This window comes from Octodon degus, unplaced genomic scaffold, assembly GCF_000260255.1.
Source record: "Octodon degus isolate 3935 unplaced genomic scaffold, OctDeg1.0 scaffold00042, whole genome shotgun sequence".
In the NCBI taxonomy this organism is placed as follows: Eukaryota; Metazoa; Chordata; class Mammalia; order Rodentia; family Octodontidae; genus Octodon; species Octodon degus.
The window spans coordinates 10,285,805-10,298,342 of record NW_004524618.1 but is presented as its reverse complement, the minus strand read 5'-3'; the positions used below and the strand labels follow the sequence as shown (position 1 = coordinate 10,298,342).

General features: G+C 38.1%; 1 protein-coding gene across 5 annotated transcripts in view; it reads right to left on the bottom strand.

Annotated features, from left to right (window-relative positions):
- The window catches only part of Add3 (adducin 3), a 187,454-nt gene that overhangs the window by 26,994 nt on the left and 147,922 nt on the right, over positions 1–12,538 (bottom strand). For all 5 annotated transcript variants that reach the window (XM_004631519.2, XM_023715469.1, XM_023715466.1 and 2 more), the window contains one exon: positions 11,105–11,328. In XM_004631519.2, coding sequence (XP_004631576.1) covers positions 11,105–11,299 — 195 coding nt within the window. In that variant the 5' untranslated portion in view covers positions 11,300–11,328. The remainder of the gene's footprint in view (positions 1–11,104; positions 11,329–12,538) is intronic.

Sequence of the window (12,538 nt, the reverse complement as noted above, 5' to 3'; positions counted from 1 at the left end):
CAAATGGCTGGGGATATAGCTTGGTGGCATAAGCACCTGCCTGGCAAGTGCAAGGTCCCGAGTTCAATCGCTGGTACCACACACACACACACACACACAAAAAAAAAAAAAAAAAAAAAGGAAAAAGGTATGTACATAGGGCCAATATGTATATGAACAAATGTGCAACATTTTTAACCATTAGAGAATGCAAAACCAAAACTACTTTGAGATTCCATCTTCCCTAGTCAGAATGGCTACCATTAAGAATACAAAAACCCATATATACTGGAGAGGATACAGGTGCATGGGAAGAAGGAACCCTTCTACACTGCTGGTGGAAAGGTAAATTAGTATAGCCAGTAGGGAGGTTCCTCAAAAAATAGAGCTACCATTTGATGTAGATATCCAACTCCCTGGTATATACTTGAAAGAATTAAAGCTAGCTATAAGAATACCTGCACACCTGTACTTATTGAAACACAATTCACAATAGCCAAGATACAGAAACAACCTAGGTAGGGCAGGGGTATATAGCTCAGGGCACAGTGCCTGCCTGGAAGGTTTCAGGTCTTGAGCTCCTGGCACCAAAAAAGGAAACAAAGAAATTAACGACCTAGATGCCCATCAGCAGATAAATGAATAAAGAAAATGTGACATACAGACACAATGATGTATTATTCAGCCATAAAAAAGAATCAAATTTTGTAATCTGCAAAAAAGTAGATGGATCTGGAGAATATTGTGTTGCGTGAAATAAGCCAGACTCACACATTTCTACTCTAATACATGGAATTTAAGAAAGATGATGTTATGGCGTGTGTTTAGATGTACCCCCAAAGCCTTGTGCTACCACAGGTGGGGCTTTTTCAGAGGTGGCTGAATCTAGAGTATGTAATGCTGGGATTAGGATGTGGGATTACTGAATTAGTTCACTGATTGATTGGTTGTAGTCCTGGGTGTGAGTGCTATCCATCTTGTGGGCGAGTGGCCTAAATAAAATATAAAGTAACAGGAACAATCTGCTATTGCCACTTGCCACTCCCTTCCTTGCTGCTTGCTGCATTCTGCCTGCCCTGCTTTGCCATGGGCTGTTTCTCAACTGCACTGACCTTCTGCCAAGCTACCCTGCCTTGCCAATGTACTGAAACTGCTACAAATTGTAAGCAAAATACACCTTTCTTCCTTTAGCTTTGGATGTCAGATATTTTGTATCAGCAATGAGAAAAGACAGATGACAAGAAAGTAGAAGGAAGATTATTGTTAGACAAGAGGGAGAGAACAAAGGGAAGGATGGAGTGTCAGAATTGGTAATAGGCATAAATATGATCAAAATACATTATACACACTGAACATACTGCAAAATGTGAAGGTCGGGCACAAGGAATGATGGGAGAATGAATAAAGTTATGGTACACGAATGTACAAATCTGCCAAAATGAAAATCACTGATCCGTTTAACCAAGATGCACTAATAAAAAAGGTGGCAAAAAAGATACACAAATAAAGGATGTGAGCTCAATTTCCCATATTTAAAAAGACACAAATATATACACAAAGCTACGGTATAAACCAGGTCTTTCTTCTCAAAGAAGAGCTTTTTTTTTTTTTGTGGAATTGGGTATTGAACTCAGGCCCTTGCGCTTGCCAGAAAGTTTTTTTTTTTTCTTTTTTTTTTTTCCGGAACCGGGGATTGAACTCAGGCCCTTGCACTTGCCAGGCAAGCACTTATTCTACTGAGCCATCTCCCTGGCCCCTCTTCTCAGAGAAGAGCACAGAAGTGGAGGCCAGGAGGGGTTGTAACATTTTGTGAACATAAACAAGCCTATATTGTTAGGTTATTTATATATTATTTATAACATTAGGATTATTTATAATCATTAGGATGACAGACTCGTTTAAGATCTTCACAAAAATACAGTCCAAAGAATTATGATTAAAATCTCAAAATCTCAAAGTGTTGCCACAATAGACTTACATTAGCAATTTATGCATACAATTCCCACAAAAATAGTTGCCTATCGTGTGCTTGCACTGCATTCAGTTACTTCACTTAATCATTACAACAAATGTATGAGGTAACTTCTTCATTTACTGACCGAGAGACTGAAGTTAAATGAGTTTCCTAGTGTTTCACAGCTTTGTTGTACATGAGGTGAGAGTTGAGTCCAGATTCAAAACAAGCACTGAACACAATCACATATGCTTTTTTTTTTCACAAACAAATTTAAACTGGAAACAGGAAATGGGATGATCTCTAACTTAAGTCCAAAGAGCTTAGTACTTTAGGATCACCATAATCTGATGCCACATAACTTTCTGGCCTTACCTGCCAATGCCACTGCCACCACTACCTTCTAAAAGCTCTGGTGCTCACTGAGCATGCCCCGTCCATGACCTGTCCCTGCTCCTCCTTGCTCCCATCATGTCATCTAATGGAGATATGATCCCCACTGTTCCTCTTCTCAATGAACTCTGACCTTTAACACCTGTCTTAAATGCCACCTGCTCCCTAAAGTCCCTCACAGGGGATCTATTTCTCTTCTTTTGTACCATATCTGGCACTCTTCACGTTTCCCTACAGTATACTGAAGATATCTGTCATATGACTGTGACTGTGTATGCATTTTTTTCTCTACTATACCATAATCTTTGATGACTGGCCCTGTGTTTTTCATATTTTCTATTCTGAGTGTCTAGTTCAGGTCAATCAATAAAATAGTAGGATAAGAGATTTTTTTATTTTCCTAAATCTAAAGAAAGTGAAGAATCTGATCTTGGTCTTTTTTTTTTTGGGGGGGGGGCGGAACCGGGGATTGAACTCAGGCCCTTGTGCTTACCAGACAAGCAAGCGTTTATTCTACTGAGCTATCTCCCCAGCCCCTAATTTCAGTCTTGACTGAGTTAATGATAACAAGGTTTCATTTCATAGGTTATTAGCTAGGAAACAATCTTTGTCATTCAAATGAGAAATTCCTTCTGTATAATAATTATGAAATAACTGTCCATCATCTATTGGAAATTTTTAAAACTAAATTCATCTTCATTGAATGTTATAAATTTTTAGTCATTTATTCTTGAAAGTATTTTACTGCAGATTGAAAAATGAACAGCTTCCACACTGTTCATTCCAAGATATGCAGTATTCAAGAACACAGCGCTGATCAATTGAGGACATGTATGCATGCCTCCATTTCTCCTCCATGCTTTTTCTTTTAGAAAGATACTGTTTACCAAAAAGAAACTTCAGCAGTTCAGGAAAAACTATTTTCCCAATAAATTTACAAAAATCGAAGATTCCCAGTGGAATCAAGATTGTCTTCCTGCTACCACCACCTTCATATAATCATACGCTTATTGGAACTCTACTATTTGCACCCTAAGAGTACATCTACTTTCAACAATGAGGGTGATGGGCCAGCCAAATAGCTCAGCAGATTAAAGGGCCTGCTTAGGCAGACGCAGGGGCCAGGAGTTCAGTCCCCTGGCCTGCAGTGCTGGTCCTATCCCCCCCACACCCCCCGGTGCATGCTGAGACTGGGACTGAGACTGGGTGTGGTGGCGCACCCTATGTGTCCAATCTACTCAGTGAGACTCTGTATACCTTGTACAACCTGTCCTAAATATAAAAACAAAACAATGAAGGTAATTCTTTAAAAAAAAAAAAAACCAACACCCAAAAGCAAAAGTGTCAGTCTGGTAAATGTAAATGGATCTCTGCAAGTATCAAGCGTCTGAAACAGGCAGCTAATACTGGGTTTAATATTATTTTATAAATTGCTCTCTGAGCAGAACATGTAAGTCTATACATTCATGATAGTCCTACAAAATAGACTGTAATTAGACACAATGTTGTGACAAACTGGTTTCAAAAAACAGAAGTTCAACATTTTGATAAAAATTCTGATCAGAATAAAATGTAACTCTAAAATTTAAAATATCACCTGAATAACATCACCCTTAAAATAATACACAGTTTACACAAGTACTATGAGTTTCCAGTTTTATGTTTTTGTTTTTTTTTTCTGGAACCAGGGATTGAACTCAGGCCCTTTGTGCTTGCCAGGGAAGCGTTTATTCCACTAAGCCATCTCCCCAGCCCTGAGTTTCCAGTTTTAGAACATATTTTTCTATTGTGAATTAAAATATGAACATATTGAAAATAGTTAATTTCAGTGATGACATTGGTTTTGGCCTTACTTCAACATTATTTTCTTTTATAAAAAGTCAAACTTTGTGTATGATTTTTTTTTAAAGAATGCTTGTAATAAAAGCTCTACCCTCCAACAAACCAGTTATGACTGTTAGACAGATGTCTGTTAAAATTTGTGATGGACACGCTGAATTATATTAATATGTAAGTAAATATAAATATTATTAATACTTAAATATATAAGGTATTTGCATATCCTAAAGTTGGTGCTTTTGGATGAGAGGTAAATGTCTACGTAAACAGATCAAGACTTATTGATAAATGACTAAGTGGAGTAAAGACAAAACACATATAGGGGCCGGGGAGATAGTTCAGTAGAATAAGTACTTGCCTGGCAAGCGCAAGGGTCTGAGTTCAATCCCCAGTTCCAAAAACAAAACAAAACAACAACAACAACAAAACCACCAGAAAAAACACAAGGACTCTTAATAATGAATGGATGTGACTGTGTCAAAGATGAATCTTGTAATCAGTATGCCATGTGTTGTACTTAATGCACTGATGTGAAATAAATGTTTCTGAATTTTGGCATCTGCAATTTTTTATTGCTTTTGTGTGGCCCATCATTCTTCAGTGTCATAATTTTTGTTGCTACTCCTATCTCGTAAGCCTTAACACTTGACTTCACGGAAACTCTGTGAGGCCTGGCCTACAAGAGGTCATGACCTGGATGAAGAACTCCTGCGATGAAATCACTGGCAGCTGTGCTGCTGAAGCGCCATGAGCAGGCTGCATGGACAAGAAGTGTCTGTTCAGGGCTATTGCTGCACAGGGCCAATCGTTCCAGGGGAAATGAAGTCAAGGAATTTGGCCAGCTGTGGTGGCACATGCCCGTCATCCCAGCGCTTGGGATACTGAGTCAGGAGGGTCACTGTGAGCATGAGGCCAACCTGGGCTTCAAAGTGAGCTCAAGAGCAGACTCAACTGCATAGTGGACCCCTATCTCAGAAAAAAAAAGTGAAAGAGAAGAAAAAACATTTAAGCTACAATTTGGGATTTGGAGTTGTGAAGCTGTTCCATTCCAGAAGATGACATGACTGCATTTGAATAAATGTAGATTTTTATACATGAATATAGATAACTGCACAGAACACATAAGACACCCACTGAAAATAAATCCTATTGTGTCTTTTGAAGCAAAGATTAATGTAAGATCCAGTCTTAGTTTCAAGGATATACAGTACCTATTGTGCTCACTGTGCCTTTTTAATGTGATGAAACATCATTTAATTCCAATGGTTTGTTCCAAACACTTCTTTTGGAGAAAGGGGTACATGACGCTCTAGGATCTCTGTAGATGGCGTGTGTGTGTGGAGTATACTGATAAAAGAAAATTTGTGGATTTTCTCCAGTGCATTAACAAAATGTCAAGCTAAACTAGTTTATCCACTAACACTTTCTTTTTCTTATTTTTTTTTTTGCAGAACTGGGGATTGAACTCAGGCCCTTGTGCTTGCCAGGGAACTGCTTATTCTCCTGAGCCATCTCCCCGGCCCCCTATCTTTTTTTTTTTTTTTTTTCAGTGTCAGGAATGAAACCCAGGGCCTGGCACATGGCAGGAAAGAACTCTATGACTGAGCTACATCCCCAGTCCTTTTTAATTTTTTTAAAGACAGGGTGTCTCACCAAATTGCCAGGCTGGCCATAAATTTACAATCCTTGTGCTACAGCCTCTGGAGTAGCTGGGATTACAGGTATGTGCCAAGAAGCTCAATCCAGCATTTTACTTCTAAGACAAGTATCTTTTTTTCTTTCTTTTGTGGTACTGGGGATTGCACCCCAAAACCTTCCCACTGAGCTATGTATATCTCCAATCCTCTTAAGTATTATGCTTTTACCCTGAGACAGGGTTTTGCTAAATGGTTCATGCTGGGCTTAGCTTTGCTATTCTCTTGCCTCAGACTGCCAAAATGTAGGATTATGAGAATAAACTACCATATCAGATGTAAAACAAATATTTTCTTTAAAAATTTTAAAACACGGGCTGGTCAAATACTTCAGCAGACTAAAGTGCCTGCTGAGAAAGGCACAGGGGCAGGTATTGATCCCCTGCTTGTTCTGGCCCTGCCCCCAGGGCATGCTGAGACACTGAGACTGGGCGTGGTGGCACACACCTGTAATCCCAGCACTTGGTATGATAAAAACAGGAAGATCACTATGAGTCCGATTTGTGTGGTAAGATCCTCTAGTCCCAGTACTAAAAATGCATAGAAAACAAAACAAAACAAAAACCTGATTTAAAACATGACCTGGAGCTGTGAAATTCCTATAAAGATATAAAACTCCTTAGGGGTTATAGCAAGACAAATTCTTTGTTTCTCTATTTTTTTCATATCAAGGCATAGGTATTATTTTTGTTATCCAAATTTATAAGTTTATCTTTCAACCACAATGTCTTTGGGTAAGACATTCTTCTTGAAATGTGTTGAATTAAACTTGTGCAAAAGAATTAAAGATGAGTAAAGGAAGAAACTATGTATATGTGTATTTTTTTCATTGTTGCAACAGGTTAAGGGTATGAATTCTGGAGTTGACATTCTGGGCCTACCACTGAACTAAACTAAACCACTCAACAAATCATTTAATTTATTTATTTATTTATTTATTTTTTAAGAACTGGGGATTGAACTCAGGCCCTTGTGCTTGCCAGGGAAGCACTTATTCTACTGAGTCATCTCTCCGGCCCCATTTAGTGTTGCTAAATTCTAGTTTATTCATCTGGAAACTAGAGATATTAACACTCCTTTGAGTTGCTTTGATATGTATCTATATTTATATGGTACGTGGCATAATATAAGAGCTTAAAAAGTGTGCTTATAAATTTGTTGCTTTGAATACAAATTAGTTACATCTTTGATTTATCCCAGGTGGCTACAGACTGTCTAACAAAATAAGTTTTACTGTTTACAGGAAACTCACAAAATTTTTAGGAGAATTATACTGGTGGAAACATTTCAAGCTCAGGCTGAAAGTTAATACAAAAGGAAAAGAGGTCTTTGTACTTCCAAACTTCTATAAGAAGGAAGAAGGCTGAGAAAGCCAGAGTTGTAAGCAGACTTCCTTTCACAGAAGAAAAGGAAGGATGATTCAGACAGTGCAACCAAGAACCCAGAGGGCAGAGTCAAGACCCATGAAAATATACTCATGGTAAGCAGCAGGACTGGATGTCTACACAAAGGCCTTCCAAGCATTTGCCTACATCAATTTCACAATTGCTTCTAATCAGTGACTGTCTGCTACCCAAACTCCACAAGTTTTTAAGAGGACTGTCTATAAGTAGTTATGTGTGTTCCACTATTAGGCATGTCTGTGTGTGTGTGGGGGGAGGGACAGATAACTTGTCTCTTTATATGAGAGAAACTATAGATGAGCTGTATTTAAGAATATCCAGGGCCAGGGAGATGGCTCAGTAGGTTAAGTGCTTCCCTGGAAAGCACAAGGGCCTGAGTTCAATCCCTGGTTACGCAAAAAAAAAAAAAAAAAAAAGAATATCCAGTGGGGAGTGGGGCCGGGGAGATGGCTCACTAGGATAAGCGCTTGACTGGCAACTGCAAGGATCTGAGTTCAATCCCTGGTTCCGGGGGGGAAAAAAAAAAGAATACCCAGAGGGCTGGGGAGATAGCTCAGTGGAATAAGTGCTTGCCTGGTAATCCTAAGATCCTGACTTCTTTTCCCTGGTACTGCAAAAAAGAAAAAAAAAAAAAAAAGAATACCCAGGGTCAGGGATATAGCTAAATGGCACAGTGCTTGCCTGGCAAATTTAAGGTCATGAGTTCGATTCCCGGTACCAAAAAACAAAAAACTCAACCAACCAACCAGCCAAAAAACAAACAAACAACAACAACAAAAAACCCCCAACCACCGTGAGGTGGTTCATCTGTACTTAGACCAAATTCAGATAATGAGATTCTGGATTTAAGCTGAAGGGGATTTTAGGAGAAGGTGGATATTCTGTATATGGGAAGAAGGAAAATAAACTTTGGCTGAAGGGAAGATTGATGTTTCTAAAATAAATTGTGACCATAGATAGACAATTTTCCCCTCAGAAGGTCAATTTAATGCCTCTTCCCTTGAGTATCAACTGAACTTAGTGACTCACTTATAACTAATAAATATGATGGAAGTGATGGCATGTGAGGGCCGAGATCAGGTCATAAGAACCCTGTATGCTGCGCTCTCCTGGATGAGTGCTCTAGGGGAGAGCATTTCCACAGCTCTAAAGGGCTATGTGACAAGGACCTGGGCCTTTTGGCAGCACCTGCAAGTGATCCATTTTAAGAGTAGATCCCTGCCCCCTCAATCCTTCTGTGGACAGTGGCCGTGGCTGATCTCTTTGAAGCAACTTCATGAGAAAACTTGAGCTACGAGTACTAAGCAAAGCTGCTCCTGAATTTTCAACCATTTTTAAATGGTGAGATTAAAAATGTTTGTCATTTTAAGCCACTAAGTTTTAGGTCTGCTCTTTCACTTTCATTTGGTGAAACATTTCTGTTACCATTAAAAAAAAAAAATTAAGAAAACACTGACTTAAATTATGGAAGAAAGACAAGACTTCTATACTTCCAAGTCTTTTACAACAAAATTCTAAACTCACTAGACAAATATCTAGGGAAAAATAACCCATAACTTTTATTTTTAAAATTCCAGCCTCTTGGGGCTGGGGAGATGGCTCAGTGGATTAAGTGCTGCCCTGGCAAGCGCAAGGGCCTGAGTTCAATCCCTGGTTCTGCCAAAAAATAAATAAAAATAAAAAAAAATAAATTCCAGCCTTTTCATTTCTTTGTGAGCAAAAAATGATCATTCTTATTAAGTGAATCAGGAAAGGAAATGACAATGTATGTGTCTGCCCTTTCCTATTATTAAATTCTCCAAGACATAAGTAAAATTGGTATGTGTAAGTCAGTTTACAAGTGAAAATATAGGAGCATAAAAAATTAAATATTCTACTCAAAGTAATACTGCCTTAGGGTTACAGATGTACTCAGTGGGAGGGTGCTTGCCCTAACATGAATGAGGCCCTGGGTTCAATCCTTAATACCACAAAAAATAAACCAAAACAAAAATTATGCTGTCTTTAGTTTAATGGGGGAGCTATAAAACAAAACTCTGGTATGGAAATAAAGTTTAATACTGTTTTCATCAAACATAGCTTGGATTGAAGAGTTCCTCAAGAAATCTCAGTATTTAACAACCTTTAATAAAATATGAACTTCATCTCATTCTTTTGGTTATTGACAGTTACAATGATTATTTTATTAATAAGTTCTTGAAAGGAGTTTAGAGGAAGAAATAAATTAATTTCTATTTGTAATTATAGAAATTCAGGTTTGCATAATGTTTAATCCCTTATTATGACTTCTCTGGTTAATCTTCATTCAATTTTGAAAGTTTTTTTTTTTAAACTTGCTATTGTACTTTAAAAATTGCTCAAAGCTTGCACTGCTTTTATAACTTGTACTTCAAGGCTTTCATGAAGGTCATTCGTAAGGGAGAACTACTCAGAAGTGGAATTCCCTTTTGGCTTTGAACTCAACTCATGTGATTAAACTCACAAGGGCACAACAAAAATGATTTACCAGGGCTCAATGTCTCTGTGCTTAATTAAAAAGTACCTGAATTAGAAACTTAATATAGCCCTAATTTGGGCATCATATGTCTGTGTGAGCTACATTCGACTGTAAGGGGGTCCATGATTTACATTATGCACATAGCTATAAATTCATCTTTCTTTCTTTTTTTTTTTTTTTTTTTGCAGAACCGGGGATTGAACTCAGGCCCTTGCCCTTGCTAGGGAAGCACTTATTCTACTGAGCCATCTCCCTGGCCCCTCATTTTGATTCTTATTTAAGGCTGTTTTCTAATTTTCTATCACTTACATGTGACTGTGGTAACCTGTGCAGTTCCACCAAAGGTTTGTAAGAAAATTAACAGTTCACTTGAACATGGCTTGAAAGTTTGCATACTGCTGTGCAGCTAGAATTTTCAACCTGAATTTTTAAATTTATAATCCACTTTTAATCTAGTCAATCTGGGGTACGTATATGTACGTTTGCCTGTATTAAGTATATTAACTTAGGTTGCCAAATCACCGACCTTCTCAAACACTTTGTCTTTCTGTGCTTCTCTGAGTATGACAACAGCCAAACAAAAAAAGGAAACGTGCACGGAACATACCAACTTATGTTGTAGCCCCCTGATTTGAGTCACGCCTTTTATTTTCTTCACAGATAATTAGTCTGAACTGAATATCTTTTTTTTTTTGAACTGAATATCTTTGAGTGCAGTAAAACTGTCTTTTCTCCTTCAGTAAACTTTATATCCAGAAAATACACAAACAAAATGTACTCCATCACAATAAGAATCTGTAAATACAGCTTTGCAAAGTGGTAACATAAATTAGTGGTCCATTTCTTCTTCTTTTTTTTTTTTTAATATTTATTTATTTTTATTTATTACATTTATTTATTGTGTGTGTGTGTGTGTGTGGCCAGCTCAGCCCACCAGGGGGCGGGGCTGGCTGGCATGTGGTGCTGGAGGATTGAACCGCGGTCCCTGTGCTTTGCCAAGCTTGTTTCAAGTAGGTGCTTTAGACCACTGAGCCATCTCTCCAGCCCGGTCCATTTCTTCTTAAGCAACTGGTTATCCCTCCACATCTTTCTTTTATTTATTTATTTATATTTTGTAATTAGGGCAGGGTCTACAGGGTCTCGCTGCATAGATTGGCCGGCAGGCCTGGGGATTGAACTTCTGGCCTCTGTGTCTGCCTAAGCAGGTGCTTTAATCCACTGAGCTATTTGACCGGCCCTCCACAGCTCTTTTAAACTGAAGGTAGTTTAAGATACCTTTTACCTCATCATGTCTAAGTTTCCAAAAGGAAGAAAAATTTGCAGAGCTATAACTATTTTAACTCACAGGACTTTGCAGAATCTGAGTAACTCGTTTCCTCTGCTCCATCATATTGAAGTCTTGTCGTAGATCAGGAGACATATTTCTTTCCCGAATGTATTCTGGATCATTTTCATTAATCCGGTCAAAATATCTCTCTTTGTGAGGCATACTGGGAGGAGGAGGGGTAGTGATCACTTCTTGGCTGGTATCCGAACTCATGTTTCAAGTCTGTGTATTCTCCTTGTTGTCTACATAAGATAAGAAAGAGGACATTCATGATGAATTCTTCCAAATTTTGCATGGGTGAATCAGAACTTGTTAATTTTTCTGTTAAAGTAACATTTTTGAAACTTTCTTTATAAAGGAGCATCTGGGAGAGTCTAGAGCTCAGTGGTAGAGCACTTGCTTTGATGTATCAGGCCCTGGGTTTGACTCCCAGCATCCCAGCCCCTTCCTCCCACCAGAAAAAGGTCCTAAAAATATTAAAACAATTTTTATTCATTAAAAAAATACCTTAAGTATTATAAGTCTGAATTCCAAATTTATATTTTAAGAGTTAAAGGAATCTTAATATTTAATCACTACTAAGTGAGTTTTTGAAGGGAATGGCAATCAAAATATCCCAAAGTAGAATGACATACTGATGGCAAATTTTCATAAATAGGCACTGTTAGTGGAGCCCTCTTTACTCTTGCTTTCAGACCAAAACTTTGGTTATATTTAATGATCAAAATTTAATTACATTCTATAGTGAATGTAATTTGAAAGAAATGACTTCAGGTTTTGGAAATAATTCATTCAACAAATTCCTATGGTCAGTGTCTGACTTGCTAAGGTTGCTGCCAGACTCTAACTCTATAACAATTTAGAAGTCAAATGAACAGCTCATAATTCACTTACCACGATCACCACTGATACTGAGGATAATCTTTGATTTTGTAACAGGAAGACAATTTGGACTTTGCTAGGCTTAGTACCTAGTTAATTATAGTTAGAGCAGATCAATAGGATGGTCATTTAATTTTCCCCACCCCAGATTATGATCTGTATGCTAGAAGTTAACGTATCTCACTTGTTAATTTTTTTTAATGTTATTTGGTACAGGGTCTCACTATGCAGATCAGACTCATTGTGATCCTCCTGCTTTGAGCTTCCCCAGCGCTGGGATTACAGGCGTGTACCAGCATGCCTGGACTTAGTCTCCGGCTTCACGTGCCTGAAGGCAGCACTGGTGCAGCAAGTGGTACCACAGATCGAGCCCTGGTTTCTGTGTTTGCCTAAGCAGGAGCTTAATGTGCTGGGCTATTTCGCCGGCCCTTCAATACTTCTAAAATACCCCCAAAGGATTTTTTTAGCCCATTGTAGACACCAATGTTTTTATAAAATATAAAACAATACACTTACATATCATGGAAATATCAAATTACAACTAAAAAGTTATTTTTTATTTTTATTTAT